Source organism: Equus przewalskii, chromosome 3, assembly GCF_037783145.1.
Source record: "Equus przewalskii isolate Varuska chromosome 3, EquPr2, whole genome shotgun sequence".
Lineage (NCBI taxonomy): Eukaryota > Metazoa > Chordata > Mammalia > Perissodactyla > Equidae > Equus > Equus przewalskii.
The window spans coordinates 51240404-51264496 of NC_091833.1; the positions used below are offsets into that span (position 1 = coordinate 51240404).

The 24093-nt window shown below is 36.0% G+C and overlaps 1 protein-coding gene across 47 annotated transcripts in view; it reads left to right on the forward strand.

Moving 5' to 3' along the window:
* MAPK10 (mitogen-activated protein kinase 10) overlaps positions 1–24093 on the forward strand; it is a 301335-nt gene that overhangs the window by 122563 nt on the left and 154679 nt on the right. For 26 of the 47 annotated variants that reach the window (XM_070614462.1, XM_070614436.1, XM_070614473.1 and 23 more), the window contains one exon: positions 21530–21628. Coding sequence is in view for 17 of the 47 variants with exons in the window: in XM_070614427.1 (XP_070470528.1) it covers positions 923–998; positions 21530–21601 (148 nt within the window). In the remaining 30 variants the exon portion in view is untranslated. Of the gene's footprint in view, positions 1–922; positions 999–21529; positions 21629–24093 lie in introns of all 47 variants that reach the window. The other 21 variants (XM_070614455.1, XM_070614428.1, XM_070614460.1 and 18 more) reach the window with 3 other exon arrangements.

A 24093-nucleotide genomic window follows, 5' to 3' on the forward strand; every position in this document is an offset into this window, starting at 1 on the left:
CTGGAAAAATGTGAGATATCCTTTGGCAAGTCAGGCTAATGTTATTGTCTTTAGCTGTTGGATCTGTGATGAAACACATCTCTAGGGAAATTTCATTCTGTTTACACTTTGCAGCTGGACATTTCCATATATTTGTAGCTTAGTCTAACAGACTTTGGTACCAGGACTATCTATATTGTATTTAAAATCTTCTCAGGACTGGTAAAGAATATTCTCTCTTGTACTTTTCTAGGTTTATCCATTTGCATAACATAATATTGATTTTGATTATCCAGTCCAGATATCTATATGTGAAAAAAAACCTAGAAGTTTTCTTTACCTTAGGATATTATGAAGATGACAACAGAATTTCTTGAGAATGTCAGAGCAATTTCCCTAAAGAGATCAACATATGATTGAATAATAAAGAAGTAATAGGTTCCAGGAGTAATGTCTAGTTTCTCCCCATTAAGGAACTAGTAATAATCTTTAACCATTAACTGAAGAAAGTTTTTGTATTGGTTCTAAGTGGAACTTCTCTGGGTACCACATAGTTTTGTGCTGTACAATCTCTACTCTGCAAAGATCTCTCCTGCTCTTGTTAGGTAAAGCAGAAAGGAATTTAGTAAATGGGCATTAGGTAGTTCATAGATCTTCTGGATGGCTGCAGGACCAGTCAAGAACCAAGGGCGATGAGGCATAGGCAAGAGCTGAAAGGAAGGAATGATCCTGGGCTCTGGTGCTTTGGGACACTTGCTGCCCCTGCCCACTCCCATTACCCATTGCTGCCAAGCAACAATCTCCAACTGACTTGGAGCTTTGAATTACTTCCTCAAGATGAAGAAATCTGGGACAGTCACATCTGACCCGCTGTACTTAGGTCATTGATCTATCTTTCAGGAGGCAGGGAAAGGAAATATCTTCTCTCCTTCTACTTCAACAGGAAAAGGCTGCACCCTGATTCCCACCTATTTTGCAATTCTTCAGAAAGTGAAGCTTTTCTTACTGGTCTGCCAAAGGTAAACATTTGACTGTACAATATTATAAAGTCTTACTCTCTGCTTAGGCACCGAGCAAAGGCGCATACTTGGCTTGGTTAAAGCATGGTTTTTGAGTGCTGTGTTTTCCTTGTCAATTCACCCTTATAAAGTTTTTTTTAATGTTGTAGTTAAACCTATTAAACCTGGAAGATGTATTCTGTCTTCTAAGAATAGTGACAAAGAATGTCTTTGGTGGGAAAGACAATCTTTCCCCTTGGAATAATACATAAAAAAATGAAAATTAATTTTAAATAGATTAAAAATAAACTCATATGTTTATATACTATCTTCGCCTTCCTGGAGGAATCAGTGGCAAATTAAATCTTATTAAAGTACAGCTACTGATCAACTTACAGAATTCGGCAACTAAAATCTGATAGGAAATTGAGTTAAAGTACTTTTTAGAGGGTATTGCAACCACAAAATCATTATACCTTTATTTTTCCTTAAAAATAGTTTCATTAATCAGGTAGATTTTGAGAGACTGGCTGGCATTAGACCTACAGCTCCATGAAGTACACAATCATGTTAGATTGATTGACTGCTTGTCCTCAGTGCCCAGCGTAAGGATTGGCACATAGATGGTACCCAATAAACATTTGTTGATGAATAATTAATGAAAATTTTCAATATACAGATTTTCACATTAACATTGAACTGATGTATTGAAATACAACCTTCTAGAAAAAAAATGATACTAACATTTGTATGGAACCACAAAGACCCCAGATAGTCAAAGCAATCTCGAGAAAGAACAACAAGGCTGGAAGCATCATACTTGTTGATTTCAAACTATGTTACAAAACTAGAGTAATTAAAAAATATGGCACTGGCGGAAAAATAGACACATAGACCAATAGAGTAGAATCAAGAGCCCAGAAATAAACCCATGCATATACAGTCAACTAATATTTGACAAGGGAGCCAAGAATACTCAATGGGGAAAAGGCAGTCTCTTCAATAAATGGTGTTGGGAAAACTGGATATTCACATTCAAAAGAATGAAATTGGACCCCTATCTTATACCACTCACAAAAATTAACTCAAAATGGATTAAAGACCTAAACATAAGACATGAAACTGTAAAACTCCTGAAGAAAACATATGGAAAAAGCTCCTTGACGTTGATCTTAGCAATGATTTTTTTGATTTGACAATCACCAAAAGCAAAAGCAACAAAATCACAATGAAAGCAAAATCACAAGCAACAAAATCACAAAGCAACAAAAACAAAAATAAGCAAGTTGGATTATATCAAACTAAAAAGCTTCTTCACAGCAAAAGAAACCATCAACAAAATGAAAAGGCCACATATGGAATGGGGGAAAATATTTGCAAACCATGTGTCACATAAGGGGTCAATATCCAAAAATATAAAGACTTATACAACTCAATAGCAAAAACCCCAAACAATCCAATTAAAAAAATGGGCAAAGGACCTGAATAGACATGTTTGCAAAGAAGATATACAAATAGCCAACAGGTACATGAAAAGGTGCTCAACATCGCTAATCATCAGGGAAATGAAAATCAAAACCACAATGAGCTGTCACCTCACACCTGTTAGAATGGCTATCATCAAAAGATAAGAGATAACTAAGGGCTAGTGAGGATGTGGAGAAAAGGGAACACTTGTGCACTATTGATGGGATTGTAAATTGGTACAGCCACTATGGAAAACAGTATGGATGTTCCTCAAAAAATTAAAAATAGAGCTACCATATGATCCAGCAATCTCACTTCTGGATATTGATCCAAAGGAAATGAAATGAAATTCTCAAAGTAATATCTGCACCCACTGTTTATTGCATCATTATTTAAAATAGTCAAGACATGGAAATAACCTAAGTGTCCATGGGTGGATGAATGGATAAAGAAGATATGGTATATACATGTTATAATATTCCATTGTACAATATTCCATTGTGTGTGTGTGTATATATATATATATATATATGTATGTATGTATATATATATATATACACAAAGAAGCCATGAAGAAGAAGGAAATCCTGCTTCTGTAACAAGATGGATGAATCTTGAGGGCATTATGCTAAGTGAAGTAAGTCAGACAGAGAAAGACAAATAGTGTATGATCTCCCTTATGTGTGGGATCTAAGAAAACCAAACAGATAGAAACAGAGTAGAATGATGGTTGCCAGGGCCCGGGAGTGGGAGAAGTGGGTTATGGTGGTCAAAGGGTACCAACTTCCAGTTGTAAGATGAATAAGTTCTGGGGACCTAATGTACAGCATGGTGACTATAGTTAACAATACTACATTGTATACTTGAAAGGTGATAAGAGAGTCAATCTTAAATGTATTCACTATATACACAAAAAAGATAACTACATGAGGTGATAGATGTGTGAACTAACCTTATTGTGGTACTCATTTCACAATATATACATATATCAAATCATCAGATTGTATGTCTTAAACTTATATATCGTTATAAGTCAATTATATCTCAATAAAGCTGGGGCAAAAAAAGGAATGGAATGAAACTTTCTTCATTCCTTTTGTATACAGGACATTAGAAAAAGGATTCTAAATTGTGCTTTGCAGAATGAAAATTGAATCAGTTAGCCCAGTGTTGCTCAAACTGTGATCTCTGAACTTCTAGAGGTTTGCAAATATATATATTTTTGTGATCTAAAAGTTCCCTTTTAGTAACACAAAAGTTGTGGAGAAGTTTCCTTCTGAAAATTTCTTCCTAGTATAGTACATCCTTCATTCTTTAACATACCCTTGTTTTCCAGTAAGATGTCAGTAAAGCAAGCATGAAAACGATCAGGCTTTTAATAAAAACTTTCAATGAGGTAAAAATTATTGTAATGATACTCTTTCTTGTTGTTTTTGCTTTTTTTGAATAACCAACTGCAATAACTCAGAGAAGCAAGTATATTAAGATGTTCCCAGCATTTCAGACTTAGGTAACAACCTCATTCTTTTGTCTTACATTGTCCTTAAACTACAGGAGAATTCTCATTGTTGTGACTCTCTCTCTGTTTTACTAGTGATTGTCAAAATGGAAAGTGTCAATCTTAGAGGATGGGACCAGAAAGGAGTGATTATTGTCTTTTATTTTTCTGGTATGTTCTCAGGAAATTTAACCAATCAATCCATTCATTCAAAAAATAGTTAATTACATATAATGTGCTAACTATACTTCTAGATGCTGGTGATACTTCCTGTCAGTGAGGTAATGAATAATTAAACAAATTAGTAACATAATTTCATTTAGCTATTAGCACAAGGAAGAAAGTAAATCAGAGTAAGGTGAAAGAGAGTTTTAGGGGGTAGATTTGGGCCTTCTTGAAGCAAAGATCTGAATAACGAGAAAGAGGGAGTTATATGAAGATGTGTGAGAAGAGGAAAGAGCAAGTGCAAAAAGCTTAATGATAGAGGAGACCCTTCTCATGATTCATCTCTTGTCGGGTCACTCTTGAAGGAAATTTTTTGTAATTGATTAACATGGTGATACTATGTCAGCTTCATTCTTATCTGAATATTTTGGACATTAGGACCCCTTGTCCTAACAGATAGTATTAGGGAGGCATATTAGTTTACAATCACAGTTCTGAAGAGTGTAACTCTTGTGCTAAAATTGGTAGATAAGCATACGTGTATAGAGCAACATCCATATCAGGTCCTTATTTGTAACACACAATTTGTCTGAATGGACATGGTGAAGGCAAGCCTTGAAACATCTCCCACTGAGTTATTCCAAAGAACTGACTCATGTTGTTGAATCTGGAGTGATATATTAAGCAGTAAGAAACTTGGCAAGTCATTTTGGCTAAATTCCTTTATTAATCTTTTCTACTCTTTCTTTTCAACTTGGCTCATGGTAATAGTTCAGACAAAGTTAATATCTACAAATCTTTAAATTTATCTGAAATAAATGCAAATCCTTTGCGAGAAACAATAGTGCCTCATTAACCACATATGACAAATTAAGGGAAATGGACTATCATCAATGTTCTACATCATCAATTGTTACTAAATATGTAGTGCAGACTCTTTTGTAGCTTTTCTAAAATAGTCTACATTTTAAGCAACATATATTATAATATCTATTTTCTTAGCGAAAATGCCATTTTCTAACACAACTTTATATCTCAAAAAGAAACATAAGAGTTGAGCATAACAGTTATCGAGACCTTACTCTGTGCCAGGCCCTGGACTACTCTTCTGATTAATTTCTGAGTCTGATCTGTAGCTCTTTCGCCCTCCAGCTGCAGGAAATGAGAATTTGTTTACATGCTGCGAAGGAGGTCGTCTGTCTTTCACATTTAGTCATACCTGGTGATTAATCACCCTCAGCCTTTCATTGTTTTTCTCCAATACACTGATGTTCCCTGGCATTAGCCTTCTGATTCCATAGCACTTTTTAAAAATTAAATAAGCTTTTTATTTTAGAATAGTTTGAGATTTACGGAAAAGTTGCAGCGATATTACAGAGAATTCCTGTACACCACTGACCCGGGTGGCTTACCCTGTTAGCATCCTGCGTCACCACGTCTCCCTAGCCTTCTCTGGTCTGTGGCTAGTTTCACAGACTTTCCTTGTCCTCAGTACTTGATATTTTTGAGGCATATTGGTTGTGTTTTTTGCAGAATGTCCTTTAATTTGGGTTTGTCCGATGCTTCTCTCATGGATAGACAAGAGTCATAGGTTTTTGGAAGAAAACCACAAAGTTGTAGTGGCATTCTCATCATGTTACATAAAAGGGTGCATGCCACCAATATGACTTATCACTGATGATTTAATCTTGATCACCTCTTCGAGGTTGTGTTGGCCAGGCTTTACCACTGTAAAGTTACTCCCCTCCTCCTTCTATACTCTTTGGATATAAGTCACTAAGGGAGCTGACCCTAGGGGGTGGGGGGTGAGATGGTGGGGTGGAAGTTAAGTTCCTTCTCCTAGAGGGGGGAATATCAACACAAATTATTTGGAACCCTTCTGTAGGGAGATTTGTCTCTTCTCCTCCATTTATTTAGTTAATTATTTATTTATATCAATATGGACTTACGGATATTTATTTTACACTTTGGGTTATAATCCAATACCACATTATTTATTTTGTTCTTCAAATTGTTCCACCTTTGGCCATTGGGGGCTCTTTCAGGTTGGCTCTTGTAGCCCTTTGGCATGCCCTTATTCATAGTGCTTTCAATTATGACGTCCCTTCAACCTCAGGTGTCTGAGATATTGCATCTGCTGGTGCGTTCCATCCTGGTCACCACCTATGAAAGTTATAACAATTGTTCCACTACTGCATGCTAGGCTTTCTTAGTAGTGATGAGATCATCCTTGCCGGACAGGTTATCCAGATCCAAATTCCGTCTTAAAGTTGTCTTCCCAGAACCATTCTGGTGTCAATTCTTCTAGGTTGGATTCCCAGGGAAACATATTCTGAGCCAGAGAGTGATTTCTAGGGGAGGGCTCTTGGGAAAAACACCTGTGAGGAGGTGGCGACAGCAGCGTGGGCAGAAGGGGAAGCTGAACTGCAATGCAGTTGCAGCAGAGGCTTCCACTAATCCTGAGGGTTGCTGTGAAGCTAGAATGATCCTACAGAGACGTTTTGAGTCAAGACAAAGGGGGTGTGTGTGGGGTGAGGGTTGTATCCCGTGTTGCACGGCCCTTGGGAAAGGGGCATGACCTTGGGCAGGGAAGCTCCCGTTAGCAGCGGGCCATTAATGGGAAAAGTGAGTGGGTCAGGCCTGCAGGGGGAATCTGGTCATTGCAACACAGTATCCACAATAAATGAGAAATGTGCCTTTTTTATCGTCTATAAATATGCTTGGACGCTGCAATTTCTATACTGCCTTGTTTGCTGCATAAGATAAATTGCAGAGGAGCCATCCAATGTGCCTTTTTCCTCCTACACTTTGAACTATTTCAAGCCACTGACCTGTAAAAGCCAATGACATGTTAGATGACATTTTCTCGGAGCAATTTCTCAGGATTTACACCTTCACACCCCTCCTGTTTAGTTTGATCCCAATTTATCACTTCTCGATTCTGCCTCTCTGGCTTCAAAATGGATTTTCTACATTTCTAGACTTTTCCTTGGAGTTTGAACCCTATCACAGATGATTGGCATTTCCCGACTCCCTTCTACTCAGTGGACTCTGTCCTGCTTGGGCTGGCTGAAATCAGCTTTCAAGTCAGGGAAAGGGAGATCTTCCACAGACATGTTCACTGAAGAGGAAAGTGATACGAAAAATAAAAATGCTAATCCTCAGGCATACTCAAATGGTTCCTTCAAAAGTCCCTTATGTTGTGAGACAACGAAGACGCAACTGAAACTACTGAACATGTTTAAAGATTATAGAAAGCCTAGAGACTGGGACAGAAATAAATTAGATAAAATAAACAAAAAGAGCGATGTGTGTCCTGATCCAAATGCTAAAATACGAAATAGAAGTGCCATAACAAATATATCAGGCTGGATGCGTCATTAGAAGAAACCTAAAATACTGTTGTGTTTATTGTTAAGAAATACTTGTAAAATTTGGAACTTGCTTTTCTAACTCAACACAAGTGGAGTTCAATGTAATTATTTATATGTACAGATGTATATTTATTTCCTTCTAAATACAAACCAATTAATTATTTGCTAAATGTATATGAAAGGAGAAAAGAAAATATTCCTCTTTCACTTTTCATATGTTAATACTACAGAGGCCTTAAGAAAGACTCCTGACATCACTGCCTCCTCTTTCTTACCTTCCCCTAATCTACTTGGCAAAACGTAGTCTTTCTTATTATTTTCAAAAAGACGTGGACATAATGCATGATTCTTATATTCTTTTGAAATCATATTACTTCTATAATGGTCTTATATTTTTCCACATTACCCATTGTTCAATTCAAAAACACAGAGGTGAAAACTGTAGTATATGTCTTGTGAGCCTGTTTTTCACTGCGTGAGGCGTTTGGCATGGGGAGCTCTTGTAAGTGATGGTTAAGGACAAGTCAGTCTTCTAGTGGCTTTATTTGAACTTTGTTTTTTGTGGTTGTGACATTTCGACTAATCATAAAATGTCACAGATGAAATTAAACCGAACTAAATTTATGTAAGATAACATTGTATTTTGTTATGGGCCATATTAAAATGCCTTTTGATTTGTTTACATATTTTTTTTTACAAGTAGTTTTGTTATTGACATTGATGTAGGGCATATTTTAAAATAGGTCTTTTAATGCAACTCAGTATATCATAATTTACTTAGATTGGATGTGGGTAAAATTTCTAAACACGAACTTTGCAAAAGTGTGTGCAGTTTTATGTTGTAAAATTTGGTAATGTATTGTAATATTCGTATACATATTTCTGGAAAAGGAAATATTAAAGCAATTAACTTATTATAAAAAGCACTTAACAAAGAGCCTTGCCATGGATGGTTTTCAACAGATGGTTGTTTTCTTCTCCTTACCCCGTTCAGTTCTCTATAATCTGCTTTGGTTTACACTAGCTGGTAATTAAAACCATTTGAATGCAAGAATATTGATATTCTACCTGAAGAATATAAAAGATTTTTTCCCTGTAAAGTACTTAATTGCCTAAAGAAAAAAAAAATCTTCAAATTATCTATTAATTTAGTTATCCTTAAAGAAATTACCTTTCTCTAAAGGTTAAGGGTTACTTGATTAAACTTGCTACAATCATTTTAACAACCACAAAACAATAGTAGTGTATATTTCTATACCTGAAATCATAAATATATTACTCTTATAAGAAATATTCTTTTAAAACATCCACTGAAGCTGGGCTAAAAGAATAAATTAAGGGAACTTTTGACCTTATGTGAATTTATGGCTTATTCTGCTTGAAGCGTTGGGTTGTGATACGAGTTTGTATTGGCAATATTCCAAATAATCTGCTTTTCTTTCTTCATTCTATGAAGTGTTGGCTAACGTAAAGAAACTTTGATGCTGCTAAATGAAATGAGTATCTGTTTGCACTTGTGATTCCTTGTTTGTGCTCTCCTTTAGAATTTAAAACGATTTGGCTGTGCGAGATAAGATGTGTGCTAATTTTGCCGGTGGAAAGGGGCTAGTCCAAGAAATCTGGCCCCCAAACCTGGAGGTGGCAAGAAACTGTGAAGAAGACAAGGAGAAAGGCTCTAGGTCTGCATGTGTGCTGTGAAGTAGGAAGCAGAAAGTGGAGGGGACAGAGAGAGGTATAAATAAATAGGAAGGGAGGTAAGCCTCGTATCTGGGGCTCTTTTGTGGTGATAAATGTGTCCCTACACCAAGAGTGGGCTTGAAGCTCTGGAAAAAGCTGCTTCCATTTCCATCCTCCTTTTTACTTATCTCTACTTCAGAGTTAATGGTTAATTATTTTTACAAATCATTTCCCTCTTGCCCTCTTCACTCCAGTTCAGTTGCTAAGCGACTGGAAGATATAGTGACCTCTGAATTTATTCTCATTATATTAGATTTTTCCACATCGTTTAAGGGATGGACTTGTTCGTGTAAGTTCAACACCTCTCCAGGATTCAAGTTGACACTTCACCTAATTAATAGCCCCTATTGGCCTCGTTATTCTGGGAATGCCTAATTAAAGCGAGAGTGCTACTAGTTCAATAGAATTAAGATTTCATTTTGCCTTTTAAATTAATTGTCCAAAGGTTTATTCTTTTTTCTTGCTTAAGGCGTCTTATTACACCCATCTGTGTTAAAATAAACATATTTTTAAAAGTCTATCCTTAGAAAAATTAAAAAGTTACTCTAATAGAAAATTTTGAACTTTGAGGATTTAAAAATAAACCCATAGATATGTACAATATTTTAATTTAGCAAGAATTCCTTAAAGGCACTAATTTTGGCCTTTTATCTTTGATTTGCTCACTTTTATACAAGGAGTCCCCAGTATAGCACCTGACACAGAGTGGATACTGAGTAGATATATGTATATATTTTTTTTCATTGAAGCCATGTGATGGGAATTTGAATTTTCTTTTAAAAATGAGATTAATATGAAAAGTGGTTATAAATTTTATAAGTAATTCTGACTAAAAATCAAAGTGCTTTTGTGCGCAACATTATTGCTACTTTACTCTTTGGGACTTGTAGTCTATAAGCATTTTTCCTCTGTGCTGTGAAATATTATTTACCTATCTATCAGATTATGTATGTAAAAACACATATATAGCACTTGCTTTGTAAAAGGCACTATACTCCATGCTTTACAAATATTATCTCATTAATGTGGAATCACTAAGAAAAAAATACCATCTTTTCTCTCTGGTAACTATGTAGAAAAAAGACCACATGTAATTCACATGCACACAAACCTAGAAATGATGACGGATGTGTAGAGCGTGAGGATGTCGACGCTGAGTGTTCTGAGTGTGGGGTGATGGCTGTAGTGGTGCTAGGCGTATAGGGTCTCATGCAGTAACTGAGGAGCTGAGTTTTATACTTCTTGATATTTCAATGGCAAATGTCTTGAGAAATGTTGAAGACCAAGATACAACTAGGTAAAGAATAGTGGTTTAGATACTTCACCGGGCAAAACACGTTTTGTGAATGATAGTGACATCTGCACTAGTGGTGTCTGTTAAACCGTTTAGAACCAATTCAAGAAATAGTTTATTAATTTTATAAATTATAAGGATGATGAAAAATATCCTGTTTCTCTATGTTAATGTTGTTCTGTAAGGGATATTTTAGAAAAATAAGTAAAATACTTGTGTCTAGGTTCAGGCCTATATACCTGAATTTTAGGAGCAATCAGAAGAGAAAATAATCAGTTCTTGAGAGGCCATTTCTAATATATTTAAAATGTTTACTGGCCAACATTTTGAGAAATTTAATGTGTGTTTACTGCATAGCATTTGGGACGTTTGGATCTGAGTCCCTGTTGCCTCACTGCTGAGACAGATGAATTTGGAGGATTTCCTAGCCATTTTCCATTAGACTATGAAAAGAAATTGCTTAGATGCTTCCTATGTTTTCTTTCAGTTCAAAAGCTTTACATCTGTTATTTTACCATATGCTGTAATAACATCTTTCCTTATTAAAAAGATATAGTCTTCATTGTAAAACTGGAAAATACGTAAAAGCACAAAGTATAAATATGTGCACATTTCTATATCCATAAAACTGTGTTCATATCTATTTAGTTTTTGAAAGATTGGGAACATATTGTAGTAGGTTTTTGTTGTGTTTTTCCACTTTACAATATATTGTGAATATTTATCCATATTACAATTTATAAATGGCTACATAGAATTATGTTATATACTTTTACAATAATTATTTTATTAATCCATTTTTTGTTGAACCATTAGTTTTCCAATCATTTTACTGTGAATAATACTGTGATGAACATTATTATAGATCAATCTTTGTGCAGATATTTGATTATATCTTTAGCATAAATTCTTACGTGTGGAAATATTTAAATTTTAAATGCAATTTAAATCAATTGAATGCTTTGTTGTCAAGCCACCCCCAAAACTGTGTACAAATTTTTTCTTTCAAGATATATTAATTCACTCAACAAATATTTATTTAGTGCTCATTTTACATTGAGTAGACATGAGTGAAGTGAGGTATTGGAGAAATGGACGTCTTGGAGGAAGACAGCAGGTAGATCTGTTTCTCTGCATTGAATATTAATCATCAAAAAGCTCCAACAATTTCATAAGTAAAACAGTATCTTATTTTTTATTTCTTTGCTGTTAAGCTGAAAACCTTTTTTTAAAAAAATTACTTTGATGGCCATTTTGTATTGGGACTATTTTGTTGTACTGACTCCCTTGCTTGGTGTCTGTGTCCCTCCTTGGTGAACGGGGAAGGTGAACCCTAATATTAATTAGTTCTCTTCCGACTGGTTACAAATCATCATTGTCTTTGTAATCAAAATTAGAATTTTTCTCGTCAAATCGAGAAAACTTTATTTTCCACTATGTGCTGGTGATAAACCAATTTTTGTTTGTTTGTATGTTCTATTGTTTTCATCATCTTGGCTCTATTTTTTGTTTTAAATGAACTTATTTTTAAAGTACTGTTTCTTCTGCTTTGCTATTTTATTTTATACCCATCAGTCTTCCTTCAGTCCAGCCGTTCTTTTAGGGGGATTCTGACTCTCCTCTCTAGTTGCTTTTCAGATTTTATCACTGTTTTGGCTGGTCTACAGTTCTTCATACTATTTCTAGACATGGATTTATTCTTATTTATCCTGCTAACTACTTCGTTCTATTTTTCAGCTATTTAGGAGAATTAACTGTCACTATCATTTCAAATATTACCCCTCACCCATTCTATTTATTTGCTTTCTTCCTTCTGGAACTCATATTTATTTTGGGCCTTGTTAGTCTATTTTCTATATCGCTCAATCTTTCATATTTTCCATCTCTTTATTATTCTGTGATAAATTCCTGTGAATTTCCTTCCAGTTCATTAGCTCACTGTTTCTGTTTAACCTGTTGACCTATTAGGCTTTTAACTTAAAAGCTAACTTTTCCCACAACTTCTATTTAGTTCATTTTCAAATTTATCCATTTTTTCTTCTTATTACAGTGATAGCTTATTTTTTTATGGCCTTCATTCCTTATTCTGATTGCTTACTTATTTTACCCATTTTTTTTTTTTTTTGAGGAAGATTAGCCCTGAGCTAACTGCTGCCAATCCTGCTCTTTTTGCTGAGGAAGACTGGCCCTGAGCTAACATCCGTGCCCATCTTACTCTATGTTATATGTGGGACGCCTACCACAGTATGGCTTGGCAAGTGGTGCCATGTCCGCACTTGGGATCCAAACCGGCGAACCCCCAGGCCACCGAAGTGGAACATGCGAACTTAATTGCTGCGCCACTTGGCCGGCCCCATTACCCATTCTTACTTATGATCATTCCAATTGTTTTTCATCATCTGAAGTTCTCGTGGTACTAATATTTCCTTTATAGTATCTGATGATTCTCACTTGTGGCGTTTGTTTTCCTTGTGATATTTCTGAAAATTTGTGATTCATCTTTCAATTTCTTCTTTCATTTCTGGTGTCTGGTAGCTTCCAATGGTGTGCTAGTAAATTTTTAATCACCAGTTCTCTGAAAAAGGTGCTGTGGTTTGTAGCATTTGCTGATTTCCAAGGTGTAAATATTCCCACCACAGTCAATTTTAAGCTCCTGGAGTGGTGTCATCAAGCCTGGAGCTGGGAGGAGATGTGCACAGTCAGCTTTTGGAGGGAGCTTCAGAACACCACTGGCAATTTTCCTTTTTAATGTAAATTCAGCTATCCAGTGACAATTTTTTGTTACAGCTTACCCAGCTCACCTAGAGTTTGTGATGTTAAGAATTTTCATGTTAGCTAACTCTACCAGGTTTCCAGGACCAGAGCTATATACTCAAAATTAAGAAAGCTTGGGGCCAGCCTGGTGGTGCGGAGGTTAAGTTCGCACGTTCTCCTTTGGCAGCCTGGGGTTCACAGGTTCGGATCCCGGATATGGACCTATGCACCACTCATCAAGCCATGCTGTGGTAGGCGTCCCACATATATACTAGAGGAAGATGAGCATGGATGTTAGCTCAGGGCCAGTCTTCTCAGCAAAAAGAGGAGGATTGGCAGCAGATTTTAGCTCAGGGCTAATCTTCCTCAAAAAACAAAAAAAATTAAGAAAGCTTGGGGGCTGGCCCTGGGGCGTAGCAGTTAAGTTCACCTGCTCTGCTTCAGAGGCCTGAGGTTTGCTGGTTCGGATCCTGGGTGCGGACCTACACACCACTTATCAAGCCATGCTGTGGTAGGCATCCCACATATAAAATAGAGGAAGATGGGCACAGATGTTAGCTCTGGGCCAAGCAAAAGGGAAGGATTGGTGGCAGATTCTAGCTCAGGGCTAATCTTCCTCACTAAAAAAAAAAAAAAAAAAAAAAATTAAGAAAACCTAAAAATGTTTGTATGTGTTATAATTCTTGAATTGGTGAATTTCACCATTTCTGCATCTCTTATTTTATATGTCTTCTCTCTTAATACTCCACCATATTTCTTATACACTTGCCTCATTCTCATCTCTTGCATTCTGGTCTCTATCCATTACTTTACTCCTTCTAAATAAGCTTATCAAAGGATTTCTGTGGAAGCAATCATCCTGTTACATGAAAAATATTTTAAGAGATACTTAACTTTTAGATGTAGATAAGTACAAATTTCTTGGGAGGAGATAGTTTCTATTAGATATTAAATATTTATGAGAAACTATTTTGTGTATTCATATACTTATGATTAGAGACATAATATTTTTGCCTTTATACCGAAGCTAGTGATGTCCTTCCAGATATTCATGGTAGAGTGCTCTAAAGCAGAGGTTGGCAACCTTTTTCTACAAAGGGTCAGATGATGAATACTTTAGACTTCGAGGGCCGTACCGTCTCTGTCAGTTACTGAACTCTGCTATTTTACAAAAATAGATGACGAGTTGAATTTTGTCCTTAGGGCACAATTTGCTGATCCGTGCTCTAAATGACAGTCCATGGACCTAATGATTTAATAATGTCTTAAAGTAGGCATATGCACAGTTCTTTGTAGAAAATTAAATTTAATTCAATTTCCTATATCAATTTCCTATACTTGAAAAGATAATTACTTTCAAGGTATATTTACTTTTCATTTGTTTTTTTTTTTTTTTTGCACAAAGTTGGGAGAATCCTTTTGGGCATAGAAGGGAGAGTGCTTTTGGTAATTAACAATGACTTTGTATTTTAATATCGTACCTATGCTTGCAGGTTGTTAAGAGAGTCATTTTTAATAAATCTTATATGTAATAAAGACAGAAATTTTTTATAGATAATGTTTGTTGTATACCAATTCAGCTTGGAAACTGTTGGACCTTAAAAATTTTTTAGTAATCAAGAGGTCTTTTGGTTTTCTCTTGTATATATTGCATTTCAGTGACAATCTGTGGGAGCCTGGAGCTGCCCAGAACAATTTGAGTTTTTGCTTCTGTGAAGATTCTCAAACCTCCTGTGGTTTAGTTGGCACATCTCACATACAAAAGAATTTAAGTATTGATCTAAGCTATTAAAGCACATCATAGTTACATTCCTTTATAGCAGCTGCTGTGCACCACTTCAACCTAATAAATTCTTAAGTGTATCTCATTCATACAACTTGACCTACTGCTTTGCTCAGAATAGCCATTAACTCACACAGGCATGTAACGAGCAGGAGCTCAGTACAGTACACAGCAAGGAGTGCACACATGGGGCTTTTCCCAGAAGAACCACCAGTAATGGAAAGCACGAAACTCTCCAAATTATCATCCCCTCCCTCTTCAGGCTCCTCACGGGTCCTATATTGCACCAAGATATTGTCACTAATTCCACTTTAGAGTAATATCAAGCTGATGCCCTGGCCATTTATGTTGTTTCTATGTAATGGTGCCAAATGCTCTCTGCCGTGCTATCAGAAAGTATAATTATCAAACTAGGTTTCTGTAATTCATTGGGATTATTATACTGAATATCCTTTTTCTTTAGTGTCGCTTTGTGGAATGAGAAGATACTGCAGTGACTTAGTGACTTAGCCACGGTGCTACATTTGGAGTCTTTGTAATGCAAAGCAGGAAAGGTCAGGATGCTCGCTTTTCGTAGCAAGATTATGCATTCATTAAAAATTAAAGTACATTGTTCATTTCAGGTGGTGGGCTGGATATTATTATTTCCCACATGCTCAGTGCAGCAGTACAGAACGAAAACAGCCCTGCTGGGTAGCATTTCTGGGGTCGTCTGTGCCCGATTCTTTCATACTTTTTTTTTACTACAAACTCATCATTCCTAATTTGTTAGCATCAAATTTATTGAAAATTCATGGGTCTCAATATGAGGAGATAATGAAGATCCTTAGATTTGTGGTAGAGAAGGCAAGAAGCTTTTTCCATTTGATTCTCCTTTTATTCAATAAACATTTACTCAACATTAGCTATATACTATGAATAGTGCCGGGCCCTGGGGTTGTGAACATGAATAAAATATAATCAGTGTTCCCCAGAAGGTCATAATGTAGTATGGAACAGACATATAAGCAAACAGTTACAGTATCGTAAGATATTCATAATAAAAGTATGAGCAAAGTGCTATGAGAAGACTGACAAAAAGATTGAAGAGTGGCCTGGAGAACATTTCTCCATTTGAAGCATGCCACAAGGTAATGAGATGGCAGTGGAACAACATACTTTAAATACTGGAAATGAGCATTGGGAAAATGGAAGTAAAATAAAAATACCATTTATAATAATATCAAAAACATAAGAGCTTAAGAATAAACTCAAAGAAAGGCATAAAAGGACTATATACAGAAAATATGTGAATAAATATAAAATATTATTCTCTGAAATGCTTTAATTTTTTTAATGGAATTGCCTGTTTAAAGCAAAAAAATAAGATGCTGTGGAGTTCATAAAGTACGTATAAGTAAAATATATGACAACAATAGCTCAAAGGGCTAGAGGAGAAACTTGAAGTATACCAGTGAAAGTTTCTTAAACTATATATGAAGTGGAATAATATTATTTGAAGCTAGATGACTAAAAATTAAAAATGCAGAATATGCATCATTATTGGGCTTTTCCCTTGCAAACTCTAGAATAACCACTATAAAAAGAAGAAAAAGAAGTATAACTAATAAGCTATTAGATAAAATAAAATGGAAAACAAAATGACAGTCAGTTCTGGAGCAGGGCAATTAGGCAAGAAAAAGCAGACTGGAAAGGAAAAAGTAAAAACTATCTTCACTTGCAGACAGCTTTTCTGTGTATAAGGAAAATCCTAAACAATTCACAAAATATTTACTACATTTAGTAAGTGAATTTAGCAATGTAGAATACAAGGACATTTATAAAAATCAACTTTATTTTTAGAAATGAGTACTTGGGAAATGGAAATTAAAAATATACCCATTTACATTAGCATCAAAAAACAAAAATGCTAAAGAATAAACTTAAAGAAAAGCGTATAAAGTCTATTCACTGTAAACTAAAAAACATTTCTGAAATAGAACTAAAATAAATGGACAAATACACTATGATTATGGATAAAAACACTCAATATTGTTAAGATACCTATTCTTCCCAATTGATCTATAGCTCTAATACAATCCCAATCAAAATCTTGAATGTTTGTCTTTTTAAATGTCAGGCTGATTTTAAAATTCATGTGGAAATGCAAAGACCTAAAATAATTCCCCAAATAAAAAGAAAACAAAATTTGGAGGACTGACTTAATTTCAGACTTATTATAAATCTACAGTAATCAAGACAGGATGGTATTGTGGTAAAGATAGACAACAAATCAATGGAATAGAATAGAGTCCTGAAATAGACCCACACGTGCACAGTCAATTGATTTTTTTGACCAATGTAGCAAGGCAACACAACATGAAAAGGGAAGTCTTTTCACCAAGGATGCTTGAGTAACTGGCTATCCATAAGGAAAAAAATGAACCTCAACATATACATCACTCCATGGGTTCAAATTAATTGGGGATGGATCATAGACCTAAAAGAAAAACAAATGAGGCTGGCCAGTGGCGTGGTGGTTAAGTTTGCAGGTTCTGCTTTGATGGCCCAGTGTTCGGCGGTTCGGATCCTGGGTGCGGAGATGGTACCGCTTGGCAAGCCATGCTGTGGTAGGCGTCCCACATATAAAGTAGAGGAAGATGGGCATGGATGTTAGCTCAGGGCCAGTCTTCCTCAGCAAAAATAGGAGGATTGGCAGCAGATGTTAGCTCAGGGCTAATCTTCCTCAAAATAAATAAATAAATAAATAGATAGATAAATAAATAAATAAAAGTAAAACTAACAATGTAAAGCTTCAAGAATAAAACGTGGAAGAATACCTTCACGAACCTGGTGTGGGCAAAGATCCTTTGACAGAACCTAGAAAGCACTCATAATAAAAGGAGAACAAATGATAAAATAAATTTCATAAAAATTAAATATTATTCACTACAGGACAGCATTACTAAGCTAAACATGCAAGCTACAGAATGAAAGAAAATATTCATAGTACATGTAACTGACAGAAATCATTTATCTGAAATAGTTAAGAATTTCTACAATTTGTAATAAAAAGACAAACTCCTACTCGCACCCATAGTCCACTACCAAATGGGCAAAAGACTTGAAAAGACACTTCAAAAAGAAGATAAATGGCCAATAAACACATGAAAAAAGTTCTCAAAATCATTAGTCATCAGGGAAATAAAAAATAAAATCATAAAAAAATTATCAAATACCCACTAAAATGATTAAAATTTAGAAAACTGATAACACTGAGGCAAGGATGTAAAGCAACTGAATTTGCATACATTGCTGTGGAGGGTAGACAATGTGCCTGGCAGTGTTCATAAATTAAACATATTCCTAATCTCATGATCCAACCATTCCTTCACTTGATATTTTTCCCAAAAGAAATGAAAACGTATTTATGCAAAAATACATGTACATAAGTGTTCATAGCAGCACTATTAGTAATATCTAAAAAATGGAAGCACCTCAAGTGTCCTAACACAGAATGGATGAACATGTTGTGCGTTATTCTCAGCAATGAAAAGGAGCAATCACTGATACTTACACCAACAAGGATGAATACTAAAAGCATGTTGAGCAAAAGAAGCCCAACAAAAAGGAGTACATACTGTATGATTTCTTTTGTATGAGTTCTAGGACAAGAATAACTAATCTGGAGTGAAGGAAGTTAGAACACTGTTAGCCTGGGGGGTGGGGAGTATTGTCCAGAGAAGGGCATGAGGGGTTTTCAGACCGTTCTGTATCTGCACTGGGATGTGAGTTACTTGGATATGTGCACTTGTCAAAACTCATCCACCTGGACATTTAGGAACTGTTTATTTTGCTCTGTGTAAATGATACCTGAATCAAAACTAAATTTAAAAATTTTCTTTGAAAATAGGAAGTGGAGGTAACTGGCAAAAATTACACATAAATCGCATGGAAATGCAATGAAATAATCTCGTTAAAATTTGAGGATTAAATCGTTTCTTTTGTTGTTGCTTTTTACTTACCGACTATATTTTAGTAATATTTTTCCCTATGGAGGATTTACTTTCTCATATAATGGAAAGTCTAGAAGTAGAAAATTTCCGGAATTTCTTAATTCACTAGTTTAGTGTTATCATCAAGCACACAGGTCCTTCCACCTTCCTGCTTTACACTCCTCAGCATTTCTCAAGATCATATCCTACTATTTACTATTATGAGTGTTTTGGTTCCAGGCATTTGTGTTTACACAACAATGCCGAGCAAAAGAATGAAGGACCACTAGTTCCTTGTGTCACTTGAAGTTTTTTTATTATGAAATATTTCCGACGTACCAAATAGCATATATTTCATATATGTAGGGTTTAGAGAATAATAATGAAACAACCATGCATGACTCCACCACCCAGCTTGAAGAAGTAGACACAAGATTCCTGGGTCGGATACAAAGGTCTTTATTACGTCAATAGCAGTAGCTAGAATGTCAGCACTCATGCCAGTTCTTTGGGCCCCAATACCCACAAGGGGACTCAAAGAAGGTCAGGTGACTACTGCATGCACAGCAAGTTACATTATGGAAGAGGAACTCCAAGCTTAGGGAAACTCAGTCTTTTATAATGGGCAGTAAGGATGCCTTGCCCCCGAAGGACACTTTATTATACTGCAGAGTAATCGAACCTGCCCTTTGCTCCAGGGGGAGATACTCTCTCTCTCTTCCAAGGTTGTTTGCTACATAACCATCCTTGAGAAGACGCCCTGGAATAAAGGCAGCCAGTGCTTCTGTTTGCAAGACATGCAGCAAGGTGAGAGGCCTGTAGAGAGTTGTCTCCCAGCAGGGTGTACCCCGGACCCCCATATTCAGGACCTACTGTCTTAGCACGATTTAATGCATAGTATCTTCTTTCCCCAAATATCTGCAATGCAGACAGTCAGGCTTCCATATATGTATGTGTCCGTTTCTGGCTCTCCATTCTGTTAATTGATGAGTCTATCTCTGCATCAGTGCCACATACCTTTACTTACTACAGCTTTATAATGAATCTTGATCTCTGATAGATCAATTCCTTCCCCTGCCCCCACAGACAGATACCCACCTTGTTCTTTTTCAGGAATGTCTTATATATTGTCCTTTCATTCTTCTTTAAATTTGAAAAATCTGGACAAGTTCCCATGTAAAACACTTTTTCTTGCAATTCAGACCCTCCTTCTGGGATTGTTTTGTTAGCTCCTTAAGATTGTTTAAAATTTTCTCCAGAAAGCTTAATGCAGGTGTCCCCAGTGTGACTTACCACCACAGATAGGTTTTAAGCTCTATGTTCCTGTATTCTATACACTGTTCTTTAAAAACTGAAGTTCTAGTCTTCAGACAGCAGCAGATGGCCTGGGGACAAGTGGCAGCTTCAGCTCACTTACTGCTCTGCATGGATCCTTTCACATTGTTTTCAGCCTCTCAGAATTTTTCTTGTCTTTTTTTGGCAGCTCAGCTATGCATTTTAAAAGAGATTTTGTATATTTCATCTAACCTTTTTTTTTTAGCAGTTTTGCTTTAAAAGTGGTTTCCAGGATATCTAATCATGCATATTGCCGGAAACAGACAGCTTGTGTCAATAGTGGTTTTAAAATTGCTTAATCGCACAGAATTATGTCTTGCACAAAATAACGTTCAATAAAACATGCTTAATTGAACCAATGAGATTTCAGACCAGTTTCTCTGGTGCTGCCTCATCATTCCCAAATAACCCAGTACCTAGCTTGGCATTACCACCATTAGATGACTTTTATCCTCTCCTTAAAACTTTGCAAAATTATAAAATATTTCAAACCTACAGAAAATAATATAATTGAAATCTTTGTACTTAATACCAAGGTTAAACCAATGTTAATATAGTGCCCAATTTTCTTTATTCTTGGTTATTTAGTTACATAAAAAAGCAATGTACATTATTTTTATATTAAAAAATTTTATGTTAATAATATAGTGATATTCATAACCTTTGAAACTTGCTCTTTTTTCCCCACTCAACATCATGTTTGAAAAATTTATCTGTGCTGATACCCTAAGCTCTAATTCAATTATTTCAAGTGCTGTATATAATTCTATTATAAATTACATTTTATTCCATAGTCTGTTTATTCTACAATAAACATCTTTATATATATATCCTCTTGAGCATATGCTTGAGATTTTTTAAATTAGATGCCTAGAACTGAAAGTGCTCTATGATGGAAGGTACTAAACTTCAGCTTATTAGTTGTATCCAGTTTCTTATATCTATATGATTGTGATGACATCATTATAGAAGATAGGACATTTTAACCTTATTTTATGATTTAATATTTACAATTGGTGAAAAGTACCTAGTACTGGTCTGGATAAGGACTATGCTGAATATATGTTGTACTTGACAACTTGTATATAATTCAAATTATATTAACGTTTATACTATTAAATAATGAACAGTTGGGTGATTTGGAAATTCATGCCCCCTCTTTTTTCTGTAGGTATTTATGAGCCTCCATTTATTGTACTACTGCAGTGAACCAACCTTCGATGTGAAAATTGCCTTTTGTCAGGTGTGTGTTCCTTACAGGTAAAACAAGGTACAGTATGTTCTCTTGTATTTCCATTTTGCCATTCCATCTTGCACGTGTTCCACACCAGAGTAGTATTTATATCATATTAAAAATGGCTTAGGAAAGAGAATTGGATGCTTAGATGTCTCCTTTTTTTCACAGTTCATTTAAGTTAGAACAGGAATGAAGAGAAGTCTTTTTAATGATTATAAATATAGTATTTAATCACCGTGTAAAGTGATTTCTTACTAGACTTCTCTTATACTTAACATTTTTAATAGTTCTTTTCAAATCCTTGAAATGAAGCATTAATCATCAAAGTAGCTGAAGCCCATGTTATTATTTCTCATCCTAGGACTAATGAGCCCCAAGTTGTGTACCTCCAATCCTCATGGATAACAACACGCAGGGGGTGCTCAGTTCATTTTCTGATATCCAGTTCTAACCAGTAGTTAGTAGGAAAGCTAAACAACGACAAATAATAAATTTAATGAATACATTTAACCTGGAATTAACAGTAAGGTGGTAACAGTGGTTGGCAGTGTGCATGGACTAGATAAGAGTTTGCTCTGTTGTATTCATACAAACTCTATTCTCAAGAAAGAGGCTATGGGGGGCACCCACGCTGACTCCAGGTATGTTTAGGGCAGTCCTAACTGAAGCCTGTTGTCACCGTATAATTAATAGCGCTCCCTTTTACTCTCAGGAATGGTTCTTTGAACAATAAATCATATGGTAACTCTATTCACACCCTAAGCAGAGAGCTTCACTTCAGTTTTTCTGTAAGGACTTTCATCATATCTTCACGTTTAACTGTGATGTAAACGGAGAATGATATGCATTCCCTGAAACAAGGTTTAAAAGTTAACTCTGCAGCTCCTATTATTTTAATACAACCTTTTCTGATTCTAGTAATATGTGCTTATTATAGAAAAGTGTAAAGGGAAACATTGGTATGTTTACTCTCCTTGAGCACAGTTAGAGTTTCCGCAGCAAAGTAAAATGTGTTACCTGCCATGAACAGGGTGTCCTCATCTCCCTGACCTCTGAAGGGTGTAGTGTCTGAAGCCTCAACCTCTGGATAACTTTTCTTCTCTTGCAAGAACTCAGGATCTGGACAGCCTTGGTTAGAAAGTTCACATCTACTACTTATTAACCGTTTGCTTGTAATCTTGGGCAACTTAGTTAACCTTTCTGTTTCCTTGTTTGTGAAAGGGGAAAATGTTAGTACCTACTTTCTACAGTGATGAGAATTAAATGAGCTAATACTTGCAGAACACTGAGAACAGGGCTGGAATATGCGTTTGTTAAATAGCTAACTAAGTTTTAAATACTTTTGCATTCACTCTTCTGGTGCTCCCATTGAACCTCAATGTTTTAAGTATTACCAATATCTCAAATGCTCCCACAGTCATATCTCCAACCCAAACCTCTCCCTGAAACTAGACTTGTATACCCACCTGCCTGTTCTCCATCTCCTCTTAGATAGACATCTAACAGGCATATCAAACTAAATGTAGTCCAAACCAAACCCCTGATCTTTTCTCCAAAATTGCTCTGTTCTAATTCAGTAAATGCTAAATCCAGTTTCTTAGAACAAAATCTTTAGAATCATCTTTTGGGCAACACTTCATATCCAATCTGTAAACAAATTCTGTTGGCTCTACATTCAGAATCCATCTGGAATCTCACCGTTCTCTCCGCTACCACTCTGATCCAAGCTACCGTTACCTCTTGCCTGGATTATTGCAAGAGCTTCCGCATTGCTCACCTCCAAAGAGTCTAGTCTCAAGGCATCAGCTAGAGTGATATATTAAAAATATAAATAAGATAATGTCACTCCTTGGCTGAAAACAAAACAAAGCAGAAAAACCTTTCAATGTCTTCCCATCTCACTTATGGTAACAACCAAAATTCTTAAAACAAATACCAAGCCTTTTTCTCTAGAGACCCCCCTCCCTGAAATGCTCTTTATTATCCCATCCTTCACCACTTTCAGGGATTTGCTCAAATGTCATTTTTTAAAGAGAGTCTTTCCTGACTCTCCTATTTAAAATTGCCCCTTCCTACCCAGCACTGCCTACCCAACTTCCCTGCCTTTTTTTGCCCCCTCCATAACACATTTTAGTATCTGGTATACCATACAGGCGATGAGCATGTTGCCTCTCTCTCTTTGCTAGAATGCATTTTTCCCTTGGGCAGGAATTTTTTCAGTAGTCTGCAGGAGCCACCTCACACAGACTCGCAAGAGTTGACTGTGCACATCTCTCCCCAACTCTAAGGGCAATGATGTCAGGGTGGTAGATTGAACTCTGTCCTGATAGAAGTATGTCAATTATGTAAACAAGCAATTGCTACACATAAGTCCTCTTCCTCCTCACCCACCCCGCCCCGACACCAGCCAGCTGTTGAACATTCACCAGCACACCGTTGGAATTTTGTCTCTTTGGCACACTGCTGTACTGAGAACTAGCAATAATGTCTGGCATAGG